Source organism: Hibiscus syriacus, unplaced genomic scaffold (genome assembly GCF_006381635.1).
Source record: "Hibiscus syriacus cultivar Baekdansim isolate YM2019G1 unplaced genomic scaffold, ASM638163v2 tig00111769_pilon, whole genome shotgun sequence".
Classification (NCBI taxonomy): domain Eukaryota; kingdom Viridiplantae; phylum Streptophyta; class Magnoliopsida; order Malvales; family Malvaceae; genus Hibiscus; species Hibiscus syriacus.
Genome location: NW_024063172.1, coordinates 1,202,062 through 1,224,621, shown reverse-complemented (window position 1 = coordinate 1,224,621; position 22,560 = coordinate 1,202,062). Strand labels below are relative to the sequence as shown.

At 35.2% G+C, this 22,560-nt stretch overlaps 2 protein-coding genes and 1 pseudogene across 6 annotated transcripts; 2 read left to right on the top strand and 1 right to left on the bottom strand.

Moving 5' to 3' along the window:
• Window positions 1–274: 274 nt before the first annotated feature.
• Window positions 275–10,898, top strand: LOC120169598 (E3 ubiquitin-protein ligase RKP-like). Of its 3 annotated transcripts, none has more exons than XM_039177711.1 (11): window positions 275–484; window positions 699–2,357; window positions 2,533–3,354; window positions 3,978–4,138; window positions 4,981–5,119; window positions 6,530–6,613; window positions 7,538–7,819; window positions 7,922–8,053; window positions 9,137–9,336; window positions 9,936–10,140; window positions 10,288–10,898. In XM_039177711.1, the coding sequence occupies exons 2-11, from the start codon at window positions 867–869 to the stop codon at window positions 10,591–10,593; spliced, it is 3,822 nt and encodes a 1,273-aa protein (XP_039033642.1). In that variant the 5' UTR covers window positions 275–484; window positions 699–866; the 3' UTR covers window positions 10,594–10,898. The 3 variants fall into 3 exon arrangements, with proteins under 3 accessions (XP_039033642.1, XP_039033641.1, XP_039033643.1); XM_039177710.1 differs by having other exon boundaries at window positions 691–2,357; XM_039177712.1 differs by lacking the exons at window positions 9,936–10,140; window positions 10,288–10,898 and having other exon boundaries at window positions 277–2,357; window positions 9,199–9,335.
• LOC120169599 (transcription factor TGA4-like) lies at window positions 6,762–19,540 on the bottom strand. 3 transcript variants are annotated; one of them, XM_039177713.1, is made up of 10 exons: window positions 17,783–18,088; window positions 17,410–17,615; window positions 17,241–17,315; window positions 16,741–16,800; window positions 16,571–16,648; window positions 16,424–16,487; window positions 15,905–16,176; window positions 15,427–15,654; window positions 15,173–15,335; window positions 6,762–6,774 (listed from the first exon to the last, which is right to left on the bottom strand). In XM_039177713.1, exons 2-9 carry the CDS (start codon window positions 17,557–17,559, stop codon window positions 15,183–15,185), a joined length of 1,080 nt encoding a protein of 359 aa, XP_039033644.1. In that variant the 5' UTR covers window positions 17,560–17,615; window positions 17,783–18,088; the 3' UTR covers window positions 6,762–6,774; window positions 15,173–15,182. The 3 variants fall into 3 exon arrangements, with proteins under 3 accessions (XP_039033644.1, XP_039033645.1, XP_039033646.1); XM_039177714.1 differs by lacking the exons at window positions 6,762–6,774; window positions 17,783–18,088 and adding an exon at window positions 19,354–19,540 and having other exon boundaries at window positions 14,989–15,335; XM_039177715.1 differs by lacking the exon at window positions 6,762–6,774 and having other exon boundaries at window positions 14,989–15,335; window positions 17,982–18,078.
• Window positions 11,847–13,852, top strand: LOC120169808 (annotated as a pseudogene).
• Window positions 19,541–22,560: the final 3,020 nt, after the last annotated feature.

Below are 22,560 nucleotides of genomic sequence, written 5' to 3'. Positions count from 1 at the left end.
ATCCGTTGACCCAAATACAGAAAACCGGAAAGAGGGGGCGGACAATAGCATAAGCTGACACGTCATGCATCGCTAAGAATAATACAACGTGTCGGCCAACCGAACCAGTGGCAGGCTCGAGTCAGCTTTTGATGGCCCGCAGAGCGCAGCCCCTGGTTCGACCCGGTTCACTTATCTCCGAACTTTTTGGGCAATAAGTAACAGAAAAGGAAAATAAATTTGTGAGGGCCAAAGGGAAAATAAAACGAAAAGTCCACTCTCCGTTTCTTCTTTGTCCCCTCTCATCGGAATACTATAAAAATAAAATTAAAGAGACACACAAACCGCCGTTTGATTCCCACTGTTCTCTCTCTCTCTCCTTCTAATTATCAAATTTTTATTTTCTCTCTCTTTTGTTACAATCTTTGAACGGCATGAAAAACCCTAGCTTCTGACAGCCGCCTTTGCGATTTCTTGTTGTGATTGAACCTTAATACGCGCGCAAGTAAGTTAGTTTTTTTTTCTCCAGATTCCAACATCTGGGGATGTTATTCCGTTCTGTTTCCAGCGAAAAGACATAGGGGAAATGAGGATTTTAGGAGTTGGGGATTTGTGTGTTTTTTAACGATAGGCTGAGCTTAATTTAGTTTCGATTTCATTTTGTTTGTTCGTGTTGATTTTGTTAATTTGCTCTGATTTTTCTTGTTCGAGGTTTGTAGCGCGTTTATATTGAAATTCGAGTTGCAAAATCTGGATTTCCCGGGTGGGAAATTATTGCGAGGCTCATGAGATTTGTGTGCGTTTGGAGTATATACTTGAATATTGGCTAGACGAGGATTTGGATGTTTAATTAACTTTGTGGCGTGTATTGTTTCTTGTTATTCGGAATGGCAGAAGATAGCCTCCGGATGGTTGGGCTTTCTTCTGGTTTGGCTGTTATCTTGAATAGTGGGGATGGGAAGGAAAATCCGTCGAAATCCCGCCTTGTATCGTATTCTGATGAATTTGGTCAGCAATCTGTGGAGCGAGCTCTTGAATATGTGTTTGGTCTTCCGAATAAATCACTTGGTCCATTGAGTTGTCCTGTTGACAGCAGTCTAGTTCGTTCTATCATAAAGAACCACTTGTATTCAGGTTCTGATTCTTCGGTTAGTAACAGGGATGGGGTTTGTGTTTTAGATAATGGCTCTGGACCTGATGTTGTTGGTCTTGAAGAATTCAGTATTTGTGGTGAAATTAGAATCGTTAAGCCACCGTTGCTTTTAGAGAGCTTAGCAGTGTTCAGTAGCGCCAGGGCTAATGCCTGTGTTTGGAAAGGGAAATGGATGTTTGAAGTAATTTTGGAGACTTCTGGTATACAACAGCTTGGATGGGCTACTATTTCTTGTCCATTCACTGACCATAAGGGTGTAGGTGATGCTGATGATTCGTATGCTTTTGATGGCAGAAGAGTTAGCAAATGGAACAAGGAAGCTGAGCCATACGGCCAGCCATGGGTGGCAGGTGATGTCATTGGATGCTGCATAGACTTGGTTCATGATGAGATTTCATTCTATAGGAACGGTATTTCTCTTGGTCTAGCATTCTTTGGCATTCGGAAAATGGAACCTGGATTTGGATATTACCCTGCAGTTTCTCTTTCTCAGGGTGAACGGTGTGAATTGAATTTTGGTTCCCGCCCCTTTAAATACCCTATTGATGACTACCTTCCTCTTCAAGCACCTCCTCCTTGTAGCCCTTTTGCGAAGCAATTGCTGGACTGCTTATCCAGGCTGTTGGATATGCAATCTGTGGAGCATGCTGAGCATTCTTCAGTTGAAAAATTGAGGAGACTGAAGAGGTTTGTATCACTCGAAGAATTATTTTATCCTGTTTGTCGTGGGATATGCGAAGAGTTCTTCTCTGTAGTTGAAGCGGGTTGTCGAGGTGCTGAGTACATTGGTTGGGGTTCTCTTTTGTTGTTCTTTATGGGGATATTTGGAGTACGGGCACCACATGATTGGTTGAGTTTGGATAGAATACTTGATGTGTTTCTAGAATTCCAAGGATCACATATTATGTTCGAGCACCTTATAAACGCTCTTTCATGTGCTTGCAAGACAGCGTCATTGGTTCTGACAGAATGCCCATATTCAGCATCATATTCTTATCTTTCATTGGTATGCCATTTATTTAGACGGGAACAATTGATGGTGTTGTGGTGGAAATCATCAGATTTTGATTTCTTATTTGAAGGCTTTCTATCACGGAAGAGTCCAAACAGGCAGGACCTTCAGTTCATGATTCCTTCTGTTTGGTGGCCTGGTTCTTGTGAGGATGTGTCCACTGAAAGTAGCATGCTGTTGACAACCACAGCTCTATCGGACGCAGTTAGTAAGGTTTTCCTCTCACTTTGAACTTAACATTCATGAATATTGCTTCTTTACCCCCTTTTCCCCTTTTTTCTTGGCAACAGCCATTGTATATAACTGTTCAACGAATATTTATAAAACTGTAAATGCCTTAATCTTAATTTAATGATTGTCTTTTCTTTTATTTTGCTCCCTCTTCCAGATTGAGGAAAAGCATAGGGATCTCTGTCTCTTAGTCATACAGTTCATACCTCCTTTACAACCTCCACAGTTTCCTGGTTCTGTATTTAGGACATTTGTGCAGAACCTTTTATTGAAGAATCGAGGAGCTGATCGCAGTATGCCACCTCCTGGGGTTTTAAGCAATTCTGTTCTTGTTTCTTTGTACACTGTTATTCTCCGTTTTCTATCAGAAGGCTTTGGAATGGGGAACATTTGTGGGTGGTTGAAGAGCTGTGATTCTAGTGGCCATGATATTGGTTTTCTTCATCGAGGTGGCAGCCAAAGTTTCCCAATAGGTTTGTTTCTTAAGAGTGATCCACATCGAGCTGAAATTTCTAGGCTTGGTGGATCATTCTCTCACCTGTTGAAATCACATCCTATGCATGATCAGGAAGCAGAAGTTATTCGGTGGGAGGAAGGCTGTATGGATGATGAAGAAACAAGAGTAACTCATTTAACCAAACAGAAACCATGTTGCTGCTCATGCTATGACATGGAGTTCACAAAGTGCTCAAAGTATCCAATAAGAACTACAACTAAGAGTTCCCGTCACCACTCCAGTACCATTCCTGAAAGATCTGCTCAGGTTGCTGCAGAATGTAGTACAGGAAGTTTGAATGATGAGATAGCGGATAAACCTAGCTCCAGTGATCGGTCGGAATCTGAGTTTGGTTATCGCCCTGTCCAACACATGACTGTACCCAGAGATAGTGATATGTCTTCATCCACTCTAAGAGAGGAAGAACTTTTGGATGCTTTGTTATTACTTTATCACATAGGCCTTGCACCAAACTTTAGGCAGGTGAGAGTTTGTTAGATCAGAGGTACATCGAAATATTGCATGGATTTTTTTTCATTATTTCGCAACTTGTTAATATTTCAACTTCACATGTTATAACTGTCTGGACTGTAATCTTTAAAATAGTGTCTAATTATTGGGTATCACCAATAGCTTTCTCTTTGGGTCGGTAACATTAGGCTGGAGATCATGCCTCAAAAAATTTTCAGTTAATGCTGCGGGCTTTGGCTGAAACATGAAACTGTCTTGGTCAGACTCAAGGCTTTTGTTATGCAACTTCAGTGTTTGTTTAGTTATTTGTTTTTATGTGCCTGAGACCTGATGGCTATGGCAGTGTACTGGATTTACATTGTAATTGTTTTAACCTTCTGAGGTAGTGTGACCAAGTAGTTAACCTATAACCAAAAAATCTATGTTCTGCATGTCTTGTAGTATAGAAAGGTTTCAAAATGATTCTTTTGTTATGGATGATTTTCCTCTTAATTATTTTGACGGAAATAAAATTGTTTTATTTTTCTTTCCTTTAAATAGTGATTTTATGTTTAGTGCTATATGGTTCTACCTATGAAATTGTAGCAACACCCCATTACTAATGTGAAAAACTGAGAAAAATTTTCCTCTTATAGGCGTCATATTACATGTCGCATCAGTCACAATCAATATCCCTCCTGGAAGAAACTGATAAACAAATACGAGAACGAGCTTGCAAGGAGCAATTAAAGCATTTGAAGGAGACTCGAAATAACTATCGTGAAGAAGTTATTGATTGTGTCAGACATTGTGCATGGTAAGATGACTGAGTAGCTTGTTTTCGCATGGATCATTTCTCTGATATTGGCCTCATTTCTTCTCACTGATTTAATTTGTTGTCTTTTCTTCTTTTGATTTGTCAGTAGGTGTTCGAGTTTATACATTGTATTTCACTTATGATGTTAAACAAAGTACTAGTATTCTTATACAGTGTCAAAACCTTAGATTTAAGGAAACTTTTCTTTAGTTATTGCAACCTTGCAGATATTATTTTTGCAATTATAATGACAATGAATATTTGGCATCATAAATCTTGATTCTTATTACTATTTCCGCCAAGTGGATGCTTCAATTGCTATGCTTTTGCATATGGACAATTTTAGGTTCCATTTCTTGATAGACTTGTACTTTTATGTTTACCAAACCTGATTCATTCCTTGTAGTTTGGCTTTTTTTCCCCTTAAAGCATTGACTGAAAAATAAGTTTTTTTCCCTAATGTTTGAACCACAATTATTTTGTGGAAATTGGAAAATGCTATTTTATCCAATTGTCTGTCTGTCTGTCAAATTTCGTCTGTTAAGATTAATTAAAAGAACGGATGTCCCTAAACTTTATTGATAACTTGTTAGCATTAGGCAGAATAAACATCAACTGGACAATGTTAGGTTTTTTTTTTGTATTCGTAAAGTTTGTGCTCTTTTCAGTCCTTTTGATACTTCATATCTGTCACTGTATATATATATATATATATCTGAGTTAGAAGATACCTTATTCTTGTATTTGTTTGGATGAAAGTTTAAATTCTAAATTCTAAGAGGTGAAATTAGTTTTTAATCGAGTCCTTGTATCATTGTTGGCTCTTTTGTTTTGATGTACAGGTACCGTGTGTCCTTTTTCTCTCGATGGAAGCAGAGAGGGATGTATGCCACGTGTATGTGGGTTGTGCAACTGCTATTGGTTCTTAGTAAACTGGATTCAGTGTTTATTTACATCCCTGAATTTTACCTTGAAGCTCTGGTAAGTTGGTCTTCCCTTTAATTATGTTATATTTGTCGTTTTCAACTTAAATCAATATAAGACCAGAATCATCTTATGCAATCTAGGTAGACTTGCTGTAAATTGTGTTTATTGCATTTCACAAAAAGGAAATTGTTCTTTCTTTGACCTTTTAAATTTGTTGAATTATGAATACAAGTTTAATGTTTACTCCCTTTGGAAATATATACCACTAACATGTAATCACAGTTTACAAGTGAATCCCAACAACAAATGATTTATTTTCTTATGTATATGGCAAGCTCCTTGAAGCTACATAATGGAACTCAACTGAAGAGTTTTCTTTGTGTTTTTAGAAATCAATGCCTGTGCATGCCAGCAACATATATTCTTCCACAATATATTACCTATTAAATAGAAGTTTCATAGAAAGTATTGAAGAACAGTAAGTTTATTCCTATCAGTTTCCTTTATATCTAATACTGCAATCTAAATATCTAATGGAGCTGTTGTCAGTCAAGCAATACCAACTTGGTGAAAGTACAAAAAAGAATAAAAAATAAAACTAAATAGAGATATTTTTTTTAGAAAGAATTACTTATTTACTTCTAAAAGCCTACTGACGTAATACAATTATTGGAAGACAGTCCAGTGGTGCCCCCTATCCCTGTTAAATTAAGAACTAATCGTGTGGTGAAGAAAGGCAAGAAAAAGAAAAGAGTTTTGAATTAAGTGGCAAGGATACTTTGATTGAAGGGAAGGAAGTGTGGTTTTGGTACATTGAAGATATCTTATCGAGCTGATTTTTTTGGTGATTTTGAATCATGTTGGTACTTTGTGGAGTTCCCTTCAGAGGTGGATGTTTTTGGTTTAATGGTTTTAGGTGTTGTTTTCATGTATGTCATGTCATTAACTGTTGGGATGTTTTCCTTTTGATGGAGGTTTATTTTAGGTATAGGGTGATTGCCTCTAGATTTTTGTGGTCGAGAAGGCGAGAGTTTTAGGTGATTATGTTTTTTGTAATGGCGTTTATCCTCGGTTGAGGGTATTTCGTGTTTTCATATGTAATGGGTGTTTTATTCAATGAAATATGAGGTACTCTTTTCTTCCTTCCAATGTTCGTTAACATACTTCTTAGTTTGTGAACGAATATGAAGGGAGTTTTTAATGAGACCTCCAACTTCTATAAAAAAAAAAAGAAACTACCCTTTCTTTTTAAAAAATCCTTATATTTTGGAAACACTTCTTTAAAGTTTTTTTTTTGGTCTCATATGATGTGTGTAACGCTTTCTTGTTCTATATTCTGCTAATAGAGGACATTTTGGTATGTTTGAATTGGTGTGTAGGCCTTACAAATTATTATTTGGTTTTATGTCTATTTTCCATTTTTTATTTCTTGATTTGTAGTAATTTTTCTGGGTATTGTTTCAGGTCGACTGTTTTCATGTTATGCGTAAGAGTGATCCTCCATTCGTCCCGCCTGCAATATTTATCAAGCAAGGACTTAATACATTTGTATGTTCTTCCAATTGATCTAATATTGTTGTTTGCCAAAGTTTTGGAGTTCTGAATCTTGTTCACCTCGTTATCAACTATTTATTCTCATGAGAGTTCGTTTTGATCAGTTTTTTGCTGGATTTTACCATTTTGGTATAAGTTGAATCAATCTTATACTCCTAAGAATATCGTTTTATAAATGAAAAAATAATTTATTTTGATGAGAGTGTCATAAGCATTGTAAAGGAAAAGTGTCATCTTTTCAATTTTCGTCTGCTCTTATTTCATCTATCCATGTGCTGCACAAAGGAATAGCTCATGAAGTGTAATATGTATGTTTTGCTTGTTTTGGACTTTCTTTTTGTCTAGTCTGCAATTATTTACTGACTTGAGGTTATAAGTCTGTTAAAATATTCCCTGGATAAAGATCAATAATAGTGCATAAGCTATTAACCCTGTTAATGATTCACTTTCTGCTAATTTCCGTTACTTCATTTTAGTAATTGACACTTATCTTGTAACATAAACATGGATATTTCTGTACTGCCTGTTGGTATGGGCATTTGAGTGGAAACACACCTTATTTCTCATATATGGTTGTGTTTGAAGTTGGATTACTTTGATAAAATTTTTAGTCACTATCAACTCCATTTTCCCAGTATGAACATTGTTGATTAGACATTTATAACATGTGGCGTAATATGCATATTGAACTGTTATAATCAGGGTCTAGTCTTTGTTTTTGTGGTTGTTATGAAATTGACTTGCTCTGTTCAATTGCTTTGTTATCTCAGAGTTCCGTAAAGCACACAGCCCTATTGTTTCTGAAATCTGTTGTATATTTTTAACATGTAGCATAAGCTCAAAGAAACGACTTTTTGTATTTTTCTCCTTTGTTCATTCTGAGATGTGATATGAGTTTTTTTCTTTCTATTTTATCAGGTGACATTTGTAGTTACCCATTTCAATGATCCGAGGATATCAAGTGCAGATTTAAAGGATCTTCTGCTCCAGTCAATATCAGTCTTGGTGCAGTACAGAGAGTATTTGGCAGCTTTTGAGAACAATAAAGTCGCCAAACATAGAATGCCAAAGGCGTTATTGTCAGCATTTGACAACCGATCTTGGATTCCAGTTACAAACATTCTTCTACGCCTCTGTAAGGGTTCTGGGTTTGGGTCTTCAAAGCATGGAGAATCCTCATCATCCTCGGTTATTTTCCAGGTGAATAGTGTGAACCATTACTTGTGCGTCTTGTCCATATTCTTTTCATCTGAAATCTCTTTCTTTCTAACTTTTCCCCTACGGGGGCCTATATTTTTATAGAGACTGCTGCGTGAAGCTTGCATCTCTGATGCAGAGTTGTTCTCAGCTTTTCTTAATCGTCTGTTTAACACTCTCAGCTGGACAATGACTGAATTCTCAGTTTCCATTCGGGAAATGCAAGAAAAATACCAGGTATGAATATGCTTTCATTCAAACAAATATCTTCTTTTGTTAGCTCTTTTTGAGGTTCTGTATTCATGCTTCTCATACATATACTATTTCTACCACCAACTTCGAACCTAATTTAGTGGACTTACAATCTTGCATCTTTTCAGACTTGTATATGCATTGTCGACCATTTTTCTACCACATTCAGAAAGTAGACAAGAAGGATAAAATAGAAAAAATGAAAATGGTTACACAAATGTTCCTGAAAATGGCCGGGCAATGCATAGTTCCTAACCATGAAACTGAATTGCTGTTATAAATGCTACTACTTTTCCAGATTGGATCCATAGACTGTAATACTTCTTGTCATCTTTTCGTGTTGCCTTAGTATGCCATGGTCTATCAAACCCAAATACTTAAACGGTTGAATTTATAAACTTGCCTTCTTCTTCCTCTAATTTAATAAAGCAATCTAACATAGGGTTGGTGGTAGTTTAGTTCTACTTGAAAACATAGCTTGGGTTTTTTTCTTTGTATTTCATGGATGGATTGAGATGTACGATGTACAGATGAATGTATGATGATATTGAAGGGCATTTTGGATAAAAGATCTGAGACGACAATGACTGGGGTAGTCAAGGAACTTTATTTTAGGTGAATCATCTGGAAAATATTTCAAATAGAACAAGGAAAATAGTGTTTTTTTGCTAGAAACACTGGTTATTATGAATTCTGGTTGTTCAAAGATGGCCGGATAATATTAAGGTAAAAGAAGTTATCTATGGTGGGTTCCAGTTTGAAGTTTAGTGTTATAGCTTGCTAAAGTTTATCTTACCGTTTCAAATCTCTGAACTTAAACATGGCCTATATATTTGCTATCTAACATCTGCAAGACTGTAAATGACTTTTCCATTACTTAGTCATAGAATTGAAGTTATACTGCTTTCATCACAGGAAAAATGACTTTATTCATATCCTGTATGAGTTAATGGTTATATATTTTGTCAGTATGCAATATAACTGCCACATGTGAGGATCCCATCATTTTCATTTGATTTGAACCCATCTTCCTTAGGACCTGTATTTGATGCGGTAGACCTTTTGCAGGTATTGGAATTTCAACAGAGGAAATGCTGTGTCATATTTGATCTCTCGTGTAATCTCGCAAGGGTATTGGAGTTTTGTACCCATGAGATCCCTCAAGCATTCCTCTCAGGGCCTGATACAAACCTTCGAAGACTGACTGAGTTGATTGTCTTCATTCTGAACTACGTAACATCAGCAGTAGATGCTGAGTTTTTTGACTTGTAAGTTGTTACCTGGCTGATCTAAATTTTATGACTCATTTTTTTCTTCATAAAATTATAATGTATAGTGTCCCGATTACTGTCCACATCAAAGCTCTAATCCGTCGTATAAGGAGACGCAATGTGTTACTCGATTGCTTTTTATAAAGTTGCGTGCTAGACATATGATGAACTTGATTTTTAGATTTTTGTTCCTCATTTTTCTTTTGTGACAAGTTACTTGGACTTGGAAACTAGGTTTTGGTATTTTCAGTATCTCCCCTCCCCCACACGTTTTTCCATTTATTTAAAGAATCTTTCAGGGATCATATTCATATACCCATATTCGAAAATATGTCGGACGCAGGTTTTGGATACAGGTTCTTGTAGAAAATTAGTCGGAGCAAAATAAGTTTTATATTTAAGTCTGCCTCTTTTTTCTTCCACTTAAATATTTTAGTGGACACGTTGAAGAGTTTCAAATTTCAGAGTTTTTCCCAGCTGTTTGAACCGACTAGTCTTACAACTTGGCCTTGTTAATTAGAATATGAAAAACATGGCGCTTCTAAATACATGCTTTTGTTCTTTTTACTGACGTTATCGGTATTTTCTATTAACAGGTCACTTAGACGGCATGGTCAATCTTTAGAGAAAGTAAACAGAGGCATGATACTAGCCCCTTTAGTAGGGATCATTGTGAATTTGTTGGATGCTAGCACGGACTCCGAATTCAAGGAGCAGAATGATGTTGTGGATGTGTTTGCAAACATGGATTGCCCTGAAACAATGCATTATGGTTTGCAGTACATGTTAGAGTATAATTGGGTTAGTACTTTTAGCTCTAATATCCCCAATAGTTCATCTTTCTTTTTGCTCCACGCATTTGATTGTATTTGAGACGGGGATAATTTTTCTTTTCGTATCAAGGTTTCTTCTATTCAGTCTTGATTCATTTACACCTTCATTTTGCAGGGTACATCTTTTAGGGGAGAAGCCTACGTGCCTAAACTTTGTTCACTAGAGAATTTCTTGACACTCCTCATCAGCCATAGTGATTCGAAGAAGATTGAGGGACTTGAATGTGGAGAAACCGATGCTGAGGATGGCACGTGCTGCATTTGTTATGCCTCGGAAGCCGATGCAAAGTTCGTACCGTGTTCCCACAGATCTTGCTATGTGTGCATAACGAGACATCTCTTAAATTGTCAAAGATGTTTCTTTTGCAATGCCACTGTGTTGGAAGTAGTCAGAACCATAGAGAATACAGTTGAAAGATGAGAATCTTAAATTGTTACGGAAAATGGGGAAGAGAAGGTGAAAAAATTAGGGTTTTGGTTTTTGTTGTTGTTCATATATTCCGTATGCGTTTTGTTGTTGTTAACTATATTGATATGTAAGGTGGGATGGAGCAAGTCCGGGGGGTTTGAATCTCAGCACTGTGCAATCAATCAATCCCTTTCACAAACCTCAGGCTGCAGTTTCATTACGAATTTTGTAGGTTGAGGGCATTATTGTGTAAATATGAGAGATGTAAATGGCAAGGAAAATTATATATATATAAAGAAATGAGTGGTATTTTTGTCTCAGCACAATCCCAAATAGCACAAGAGTGTTCCTTTGTTGGAACTTTATTAACATTTGGTTCATGTACCCTTTGTTCTCAAGGAACCTCGGATTGTCCTTATCCCAATATGACTTTTGGCCTTTTCCATTTTCTAATCTCAATAACTTCATTTAAATAAATTCGGTTATAACTAAAAATGTTATTAAGAGCGTAAATTTTTATGTTGAATGTGGTCACATTTTGGGTTAAACATCTTTTTTGTGACAATTTTTGTTGTAATTGAAATTATTATAAATTAGGATAAAGAACGCAAATAGTCCCCCGATTTTAGGTATTATTTTATTAATTCCATCGACTATATATAAGTTATAAAATGGTCTTTTGATTATAAAGAGTTGTTTGGTTGAGTCCATCGATTATTAGAAGTTACAAAATGGTCACTTCACTATTCATCTTATTCTAAACTAGTCATTTTTCTTTAAAAAATAGATTATATTATGAGATGAATGTTAACTTGTTGATTGTGATATGATAAAATTTGATTCTAAAATCTCAAACGACTATTATATCCAATCATCATGTTAACATCCAACTTAAACAACTGTCATTTTTTTAACGAAAAAAGATGAGTCTGAAGCATAATGAATAGACGAGGGTCTTAAGAAAGTAATACTCCATAGTCAAAGGATCATTTTATAACTTTTAATAGTTAAATGACTTAATAAAATAATATTATATAGTAGGGGCTATCTACATTCTTTACCCTATAAATTATATAATTTTTTCTATTGTAAATCTTTAAACCACTGTATATAATATTTTCAATTGTAAGTAAAAATTTTATAAATGTATATAATTTTTTTAGTTAAGTACGATAATTAAAATTTGTTTAATTAGTTTTAATTTCTTTTATATTATGAATAATTATAAAAATTTTGGAAAATTTCTCTATTAAGAGTTTGATTATATGTTTAGAAAGAAGCCCCGTATCCGAAACAAGGAAACGCAGAAAGAAGAAAAGAAGGCCCTGATTTTATCGCCTCAGTCTCTGCAACTATTTCCCTCGCCGTTCAAGCAGAACTCCTCACTCAGCCTGACCCAATCATGTAATATTCCAACCCGACCCATTTCACGAATTTCTTGCGCCGCCCGACCCAGAAGGAAAACTGGTTCTTCAAGAGCCGAGGACAACGAAGCCAAGGAACTGGTTCGGGTGTTAATGCGAAGAATCAGCGACAAAGAGCCGCTGGTTAAGACGTTAAGCAGATACGTTTGAGTTGTGAGCTGCGACCACTGTTTTCTTCTGTTTGAAGAGCTCGGCAAATCTGATAAATGGCTTCAATGCCTTGAGGTTCGTTCGTTTGTTTCTGGTTCATTTTAGGGTTTAGGGTATTTCGAATTGCGTTTTTGGGGTCTTTTCTCATATGGATTTTTGTCAAAACATTGAAATTCGAAAAACTTAAAACTTGAAGTTCGAGTCTTTCATATTCATATGTTTGATGGAACTTAATGACGAAAGTGTTTGATATTCGCCTGAATTATGGCAAGCTCAATTAGATACAGGGCCGTTGCTGATGGTTGAACTAAATCTGTTTTAGTTTCCTGTATATGTATACTGTGTACCTTTCAGGTTTTCAGATGGATGCAGAAACAACGGTGGTACATTGCCAATAACGGAGTTTATTCGAAATTGATTACGGTTGTGGGAAAGAAAGGCCGGACTAGAATGGCGATGTGGCTCTTCTCCGAGATGCATAACAGTGGTTGTCGGCCTGATGCTTCTGTTTATAACGCCCTTATCACGGCCCACCTCCATTCCCGTGATAAATCGAAAGCTTTGATCAAAGCTCTGGGGTACTTCAACAAGATGAAGGGAATGGAGCGGTGTAAACCCAATGTTGTCGCTTACAATTTCTTTTGAGAGCCTTTGCGCAAGCTCGGAATGTGGATCAAGTTAGTACTTTGTTTGAGGATCTCGCTGAGAGCAGTATTGCCCCTGATATATACACGTTTAATGGCGTGATGGATGCATACGGGAAGAACAGAATGATCAGAGAGATGGAGTTCATTCTTTCTCGGATGAAAAGTAATCAGTTTAAGCTGGATATTATCACATTTAACTTGCTTATTGATTCTTATGGGAAGACGTAAGAATTTGATAAGATGGAACAAGTGTTTAAGAGCTTGTTGCGGTCTAAGGAAAGACCTACTCTCCCTACGTTTAATTCGATGATCATAAACTATGGCAAGGCTCGGCTTAAAGAGAGACCAGAAAGTAAGATGACTGATATGAAATACACACTGAGCTTCATCACGTACGAGAGTCTTGTAATGATGTATGGTTTTTGTGACTGTGTTTCTCGGGCGAGGGAAATATTTGATGGGATTGTCGACTCCAGAAAGGAAATAAAAGTTTCAACCCTCAATGCCATGCTTGAAGTTTACTGCATAAATGGTCTACCTATGGAAGCCAATAGGCTATTTGATAATGCAACTAACATTGGGGTGGTTCCCGACTCGTCGACATACAAACTTTTATACAAGGCCTACACGAAGGCCGATATGAAAGACCATGTGCAGAAGTTAGTGAAAGATATGGAAAGAGACGGAATAGTCCCTAATAAGAGGTTCTTCCTAGAGGCTCTTGAAGCTTTTGGATTTTTACCATCTAATCCAGGTTCTGTTCAAGCCACAAGGCGTGGCAGGCCTGAGTCTAATGCAAAAACTGCGGTTAATTTAATTAATTGATTGGTTTGTTTATTCTTCGGGTCTCCTTCCAACTAAGCCTGATCAGAGCAACAGATGGTTTTTGGTTTTGACTAAATTGCAGCACCGGTCGACTGTTCCCCCCCTCCCCCACAAAATGCGGCATATGTCTCCGATTTTTCTCTTGTTTTTTATGCTTATATGGTCAATCTGTACTTGATTTTCCATTTAGAAGGTGCAATACTATTCAGCAACTTGTCAACAAAGATAGCAGATTTAAGTACATATATCATGTGTTCGATCTGCATCTCATTGCATCAGTAGTTAACAAGACATTTAGCATCCTTTCAATATAGGATCCAGTTGGAACCTTGTATGCCTGTAAAATCGTGTTTTTTTTTTTATCAGTGCGGTCTGTTTCGTTGTGTGAAAGTTTATTTTTCAGACATCTTCGATGGAAATTAACAGGATTAGTTTCTATCATATTTTAGGGTAACAAACCAAATCTCCGTTCTGGTTTAATCCTAATTCAGTCCGTGTTCGGAGGCGATAAATGCAGAACATTGCTCGGATCATAGGCTTTATCCATACATCAGTTGTAGTGACAGTGTTCGGGCATTCTATCTTTCTTGAATAATAAGCAGATAATTAACATCGACTCTTCATTTTTTTTTATTTGTTTAGAGTATGCGAATAAGACTGTTTTTGTCTAAATTGTAATTCTACATTTGTATTAACTTATAATTTCATATTTTTTAAAGATAAATTTTCTATTTTCGGAGGCTTATATGTATAAATTGTAATTTTATAATTTTTATGAGATTAAAGGATAATTTTTCTACTTTGGGGTGCCAATGCCCCTACCCAAGTCCAAGTAGTTGGGCATTAGCGGCAATGACTTGCGTGTGCTCCTCTATTTTAGTTATTTTGTTATTAATAAAATATCTTATATTTAATTTTCAAAATAAATAAATTCTTCCTACTCATGATATGAGAAATAAAGAAAAATCATATAAAAGTATATTTTATAAAATTTATCAATAATATTCTCCGTGGAAATGGAATTACAGTTATTTATGTAAAATAAACCTAATATATAAGAATTTTTGTTTTTATTTAATTAAGATGTCGTTAACGGTTAATAGATTAGGTATCTAGCAGTTAAATATTTTAGTATAATCACAAATTTGATTTATGCTATTTAAATATTCTCTCAATTTAATCATGCTTTTAAACATTAAATAAAATAATCTTCCAATCAAATGGTGACATGTGGCACAAAAACGTGGTACTAGTGACACATTTATAAATTTGGTAAATGTAGATCCTATATTCATATATTTAAGAAGTTGATATAATGCACAAAACATTAGTGAAAATTGATTAAATAAACAACTTCCCCCAATGTAAAATTAACTACTCATATGTACACCATCTCAGATCTCTCTGTTCTGCTTCAAAAGGAAGAAAGAAAAAATGTAGGCAATTATGTTCACAATAGCATTTACCAAGAGATGCCTTTGTATGAAGGAAAAACCAAGTGTTGCAGTGATCGGCAAACATCGTGTATGTAGGAGGATCTTCAACTGTTTAATGCCTATGCAGGTTCACGAGGACAAGAAGACCATAGCGTACTCAAAGCTCGAAGACGTTCGAAGTATTCGCCCAAAGCGAGTAAGCCTCGAGCCGTCTGTCGAGGCGTTAGGATTCGAGACATCTGCTGCAGCGTTTCCTGCCGAATGTGGTCTGCCTGTGAAAGATACGGACAGACACTACGACTTCAATGGTGTACCTTCACAGAAATTATGAGTCCGGAACATGGGGATGAGGTTATTGTTTACCTGGTTCACGAAGCTGACTAGAGCTTCTACCTTTTCCATTGCAGTATTCACCTGAGAACTGTAACTACCTTCCCCCAGTTGACCATCCGCCACGGTCACCGACACGAGTTCTCGTAGTTTCTCCATGCCTTGTGAAAGCGCATCTTCAGCTTGCTGACATGATTGTTTCAGGTTACAAACGTCAAAGAATTGTTGTTCTGTCAAGGAATCAAGCTGAGGCAAGAGCACCTATAAATCAACATAACAACCAAATGTTACTCCACATGTAACAACCAGAATTCCAATCAAAGTTACAAGAAATCTATGACACTTAGACTCAAACACGAGTGTTAGGTTTTAGATTATATAGGATACAAATATGTTGATGTTTTTTTCCTTCTTTTTTACTAATTTAAAAGCAGTTTAGATCCTTGGTTTTTGATGGGATAAAATAATACGGTCAGTTTAAAAGGGAAAGTAAAGTCTGAATATGAATCACCTTAAGAAGCTCTGAGGGGCGAAACCCTCCAATCCAAGAGAAAAATTGCTCAGCAGATGTTTTCCACATGCCAGACATCACATAGAACACATCAGCCTTTGCAGCAGTTGATTTCATGCGAAATAGTTCAGAATAATGGTTCATGCCGGTTTCCACAAGCATCCCAAGTTCTGCATCACTTATTTGGGTATTCAAAGCAGTCCTCAGATCAGATATTTGTTTGCTTTGTTCCTTCATCCAATGCCCGTATTCTGTCTCAAATGCAGCAATCCCTGCAAAATCCCCAAAATGAAGTTATCTAAAACATCAAACACCAAATATTTGAACCCATTAAATGTCCTTGGTGGTAAAAGGGATTGTTATTCTCTATGGAATTCTCGGGTTCAAACAGTTGCGTTTGCAGTGTGTGCACATTTTTAATGATAGAATCATAGAGAACATAATATCAGCTGCTTTGAAATGACATATGTTATGGTTCGCAAGTAATAACAATAACTGCCAGTGTATTTACAAACAAACCTGAGTTTGATGGTGCAGAAAATCCAAGGTTACCATATACTACCCCGCCACCCATATAAACACGCTGCAATATTGTTTAAAATGGATTTAAACATTTTTCAAACTAAGGAAAAAAAAAAGGAATGGGTATTAATCTCATTCAAAAACCTGTTGCTTCATTTGTGCAAGCTCTTGCTCCAATTGAATCAGCTTTAAACGACTATTTTCTAGCTGTTGAACATAAGCCTGAAATGCAATGTTATATGAAGTTAATTACAACGATTCACATGTGGTCTTGACCTCTATCTGTTGCTATTCATGACCATATCATATCCTACCTTTTTCCGCAATCGGCTTTTACGAGCAGCCTCACGGTTTTGTGCAAGCCGTCTTTGTATCTATAGATATTTACAGTAAAATGCACAAAGAGATTAGACCTGTTATTTAAGGTAAACAGACGATCTGCAAACATAAAAAAGTTAGCAGCTATAAATCATACTGCTTTTGAAAAGTAATGAAAATGTTCGAATCAGAACTATATCAGACGGAGATTATATGGAAATAATAATGTGTGCATGCATGTTTTCTCTTCCTTACATTAAATCAATTATTTTCACTGTTCCTAAATCAATTTATCTTCATTAATTTTCATGATTTTTAGCAGGAAAGATGAGACTAATAGCTCCAAAAGATGATCATTCTGCAATTTGCACGAGTGAAATTAGACTAATAGCAGAAAAGATGTTGATCATACAGCATGTGATCCAGGAAAATATTTTATCCACTAAAATGAGAAATAAAAATGAAAAAAACAGCATCATGTATTATTCAAACTTACCTTCTCTATAGGTTTAGTTGCTTCTTGATCATACTTGTTAGAAGGTGCAAGCATCTCGTGTGAAGCAGTTTCAGACTGGAAAAATTCAAATAACAAAGGTTACTTATCACCAAAATCAGAAAAACTTATTAAATAATTGATCAAAAAATAGTATACCCGAAACTCGCACCTTGTTCGGTATCTTGTTATCCACTTCGACAATCATTGACACAGATGCATGCAGATGGCTATCAGTATCAAAATTTTCTTCCCACATACCAATCTGTTGAATAGGATCATAGATATCCATCTTTCTTGAAGGTCCAAACTGCGATTCCATGCTTCTTGAATCGAAATCGGAGGCAGCTTTCGCATAAGTTGAATTGAAAATGGAGTCTGAAAGGAACAATACATGGGCATGTATGAGCTTTACTCCACGAGTAAAAAGGACAGGTGTTGTAGCAAACAAGTGGTAAACAACAGAGAAAATTGTAAAATTTAATAGGTAAGCCTTCCACAAAAATGAATAAACAAAAGGAATCCATGGGAAATTTTACATATCCTGATTTGTTAGGCAATTGAATCAGCCTCAATGACCTCTAAAACCCAGCATAAAGTTCACTAAAAGTATAAAAGAAATCAATAAGAGTGAACTAGTTCTGCCATGGAACTCAAATAAGCATCGAATCAAAGAATTTTGATCTGCTAACCACCAAAAAAATGAAATCAAAACAACTGTTTCGATCTAAAAATCGATCTTACAGTTTCAAGTTCAAAAGAATCATTTAAAATCTCCAACAATCATCAACCTTGTGACTATTTACTGTCTCCAAAATATATATGTTTGTTTGTTCATCCCTCTGGTTTCTCTCTTTGACTAGCTTTTGGAGATAATGTCGAATACGGGCATGCATCCAACATGGACTGGACTCTAGTAGTTTAGATAAAATGAAAAAGTGTGGGACTCTGAGAAACATAATTCAAAAGTAAAGTTGACTTTACCACCTTAATCTATTTCATTTTTGCCACTAGTAGCTGCTGAAAAAGTAACTTGATAATAACCTTTCAAGTTACTTAATACTTTGAAACTGCAGTTAGACACTTCCATACGAGCTTAGCAAATAAGGACGATAAATTTATGGTGAACGAGCACTGATATTCTATCTAACTTCACATGTTCATACTGTTTATTTAGTTCCATAAGAGAACAACAAATGAATAGAAATCAAGTTGAATTCAGTGGTTTATAAGAAAACATGGTTCTTTTAGTGTAAAGATAAGAATGAAAAAGTGAAAACCCAATCATGACATCCCTATTTTCATATCATTATCGACTAGCCAGCCCACTGTTCCCATTGTTGGAGCTCACTGCTAAACTTGTCCCTAGTTTTTCATGGTGGACACAGACAAACGCAAAATTTTATGTTAGAACTTATAAAATTTTAGAAAATACAAAGGAAATACATAAACTATATGGGAAGTTGAAATTTTCATGGACCTATTTGCTATGCTGGTCGGACTTGAATACAAGTATCCTAAGTTTTCCATGAATTTGGAGAGTTGGAACAGTAAGTCAAACAAAGATATTGGACACAAAATAGTAAAAAGGAAGAATTGGAGCAGCATAGCCTTTTCGTAGTACGATGACGAGATATTCTTCCATAGGACCTTTCCTAATATGCGCAAATCATTTAACGAAACTTCCGGGGAAAAAGAAAAGGTTTCATCTGCTACAGATGAACACAAAAACAAACCCAGAAAAAAGCCACGCAAATGAATCTGGATGAGAAAGGATTCGAAAACATCGAACCGATACATTAAATAGAAACAGATAAAAGAACATCAGAATCCAAAACAAATAAGATTATAATCATAATCAATATTTATTCAATCTGTTTTCACCTCAGAATTCCAAACAATTCAGAATAAATCAAACCAGCCAGCCAACAGCAACAGATGAAAATCAATTACAGAAACCACTCTTTATTCCAAAAAAATAGTACAAACACATGTGCTGAGAGGAAGAACCGTTGTTTTAACTCAAATAAGATTTTGCGTATTAGTGTTTTCTATCGATTTTCCTCCAGCTTTCCCGGCAACCAAACACCAACCAAACCAGTAAAAAGAAACAAACCTTTAGTTCGAAGCGTCGTTACAACAAGTTTCCAGCGAAAATTGAGCTCCAAAAACAGCAAAAAAAAAAATTCCCTGTTGAAAACAAAGGATCACTAGCTATCTTCTTCTTCTTCTCCTTTCAAACTGATCGCATCTTTCTCCTTTTTTTTATTTTTTTTTATTTTGTTATTACCGTAATGCGATTAACCCGAGTTCCAGTTTGACTTAAAATTTTAATATTGATTCGTTTACAGAATTTCATTGGACTGTCCTGTTCTGCATCCAAACCTTTCAGCACTAATCAATAATTCAAAATCTAATCAAAATTTATAAAATGGAATTTGAATTGTTTCTTCCCCATTACACACTACAATATTAACTGGATTCTTATACGCCAATATTTTATATTTTTTCTCATACCTACTTTTTAAATTATTAATTTTGCCTTTGTATCATCTTGATCCACAGTGAATTTATGCAGTAGCGTATTCATTAACCATTTTTTAGGAGAATATTTTTTGTCAATCAAAAAGGTAAAAAAAGCATCAGAGGTCCTTTACTTATAAAAAAAATCAATGTGGTCCTCATATTATTTTTTCTTTCAATGCGATCCTCTAACTCAGAAAACAAACCCAATGTGACCCTTTGACCGACGTCAGCATTATGAATTAGCACATCAGTACTGTAATGATCAACGACGAAAAATATTAGTCAAAGGACTACATTAGATTTGTTTCCAAAGAAAATAGTTATTGATTACCATTTTTCCACAAAAATAAATTTGTCATATTTCCACTAGCGCTGCTTATTATATTATCCGACGCAACTTTCCTCCTTTTGACCTACGCGCGCCTTTCTTGCGTGTTGCTCACAATCAATTAATTAAATTAAAAATTAATTGAAGGAAAAACAGAGGGAAGGGGAGAAAAAGAAATTGCTGGTACAACCAAAGACTATTAATTAGTTAAATAAAAATCAGGAATAAAAAATAAATTCCATTTTATTTAATTAGATGTTTGGTGAACCAAATTAATGGTTAGTTGATTGTACACCCCTTCACATCTTCTTATAAAATTATAGATTATCCAATGATAAAATTATATTTTAATTTAAACATAAATTAAAGACTTTCTAACTTCTCCTTTTGTGTGAACTAAAGAACAATAGAGATGATAGGGTAATTTAGTATGAATTAATTACTTTAAGTTAGGCGATAGGATCAGAACTTATACCAAGTTGGCTTAAGGCATAAACCCACATTTTCTTATACAATAGAATATAGAAGTTTCTTCGGAATTTGAACTCACTTTAGCATTTATCCATATCTTACTTTAATATAATAATTTTTAGAAAATATCAAACACCCAATTTCAACTTTTTTTATTTACTCCTATGACTGTGGTTTAGGGGGCAATTTGTATTTGTTAATACAGAGTGTTGGTAAAATTATTCTTTTAAGTAAGGTAAATGTTACGATATTAATTGAAAGTTATCGATATCACTTAACGCGTTTTGTGAGACACAACGTCTTTCAACGTTATCTCTTGTGTTTATCTTCTTTGTCTTCTCAAGCTTCATCAATGGCAACCTTATGCTCCAATATATGCCACCAAAATCTTTAAAAAATCGTTCAGTTCACCATCTCCGACCAGTTTTTCTGCTAATTCAAGGACATCAACAATTACATCACACTTTTCGCGCCCAGTGTCATGCACGAAGGTTGAGAAGATGCCAAATCTTTCATGCGCGGGGCCGGAATAAGATTTTTTATTAGGGTCGAATTTTTAAAATTTAAAAAATGAACGAATTTATAAAATTTTAGGTGTGATAATAGATTTTCAATATAAAATACATTAAAAAAATTTAAAATATATAATAATTTTAAATTTTTAGGTGGTGACTACCCCATCCACTCTTCGATCCATTCTTATTCATGTGTCTTCATGAAGACGTCAAGTGATTTATACGTCTTCTTCGATCCACTATAAAAATCACTCTACTTGAAAAAAATAGTCGGATGGTATCCTTACTGTGGAAATTTTTCTCATCTCATTATTTGGGTATTTTATCTATGGTTTTCAGAACCGGATCGATTAGCGAACCGACCATGCTACCGGTTCACTGATTCAACCGGTCGAACCAGTCCGATCGGTCGGAAGAACCGGACGACGTCATAATTATTTAAAAAATTAAATAAAAATACCAAAAATATTTAATAAAAAATAATTTTTTATATCACAATTCATATTCAAAGCAAGTCATAACATATATAAGTTAAAAACTATAAAATCAAGTGAAACAAAATGATTCAAATTAACTACAACATAATATTTAAGGTAAACCATATTAAATAATAAATATAATTATATAACTATAATTAAAAAATAAATTTGGGGCTAAAAAATCATAACAAAATGATATTGTTTGGTTTAATTTTTTTTTAAAAACAATCTCACATGGCTAAGAAACATAGAAGATCATCCTAACTAACTTCTATAAATAATAGAGGTAATTTGACATTCAAAATTATTGAGCCTTTTGGTAAGCATTGAGTGAACTATTCTTTCACTTCAATCAAGCTCGAATTTTAGGCTTCAATCGAGCTTCTAATTTTTTTTTGAGTTCAAGCGTTTTTCGAGTTCAAGTTTCAATATTATATTTCGAGTTCGAGTTAAACTTCATAATTTTTAGCTCGTGACTTTGAATCGAGTTGAGCTTACTTTTAAATTTTTCAAGTTCGAGTCGAGCTCAGCAATACTCGAGTTCGTCTTGGCTCGTTTAACAAACGACGTCGTTTGGTTTAATTTAAAAAAAAAAACAAAATTGACTGTTTTTTTCGATTTTCTCCGATTTTCAGCCGGTCTGGTTTGAACGGTTCAGCGGTTCTGACCGGTTCACTAGTAACGGTTCAACCGATCTAGATTGAATCGGACTAAACAACGATTCTCGGTTGAACCGGCCGGTCCGGTCAAGTTTTCAAAACAATGATTTTATCATGGTTTAAGTAAAGTCTCAATTAAAGCAGTCACAAATGCAAGCGTAACTCAAGGAAGGCACGAACATTTGAATTATTTTTATTAATCGTTCATTTTATTAAGAATTATGTAATTATCTAAATTTAATTTAACCTAATATATGAATGTATTTTTTAAAAGATTGGGTAAAGTACACTAATGGGTCCCTTGACTATATGGTAATATTTTGTTGAGTCTCGTGATTATTAAAG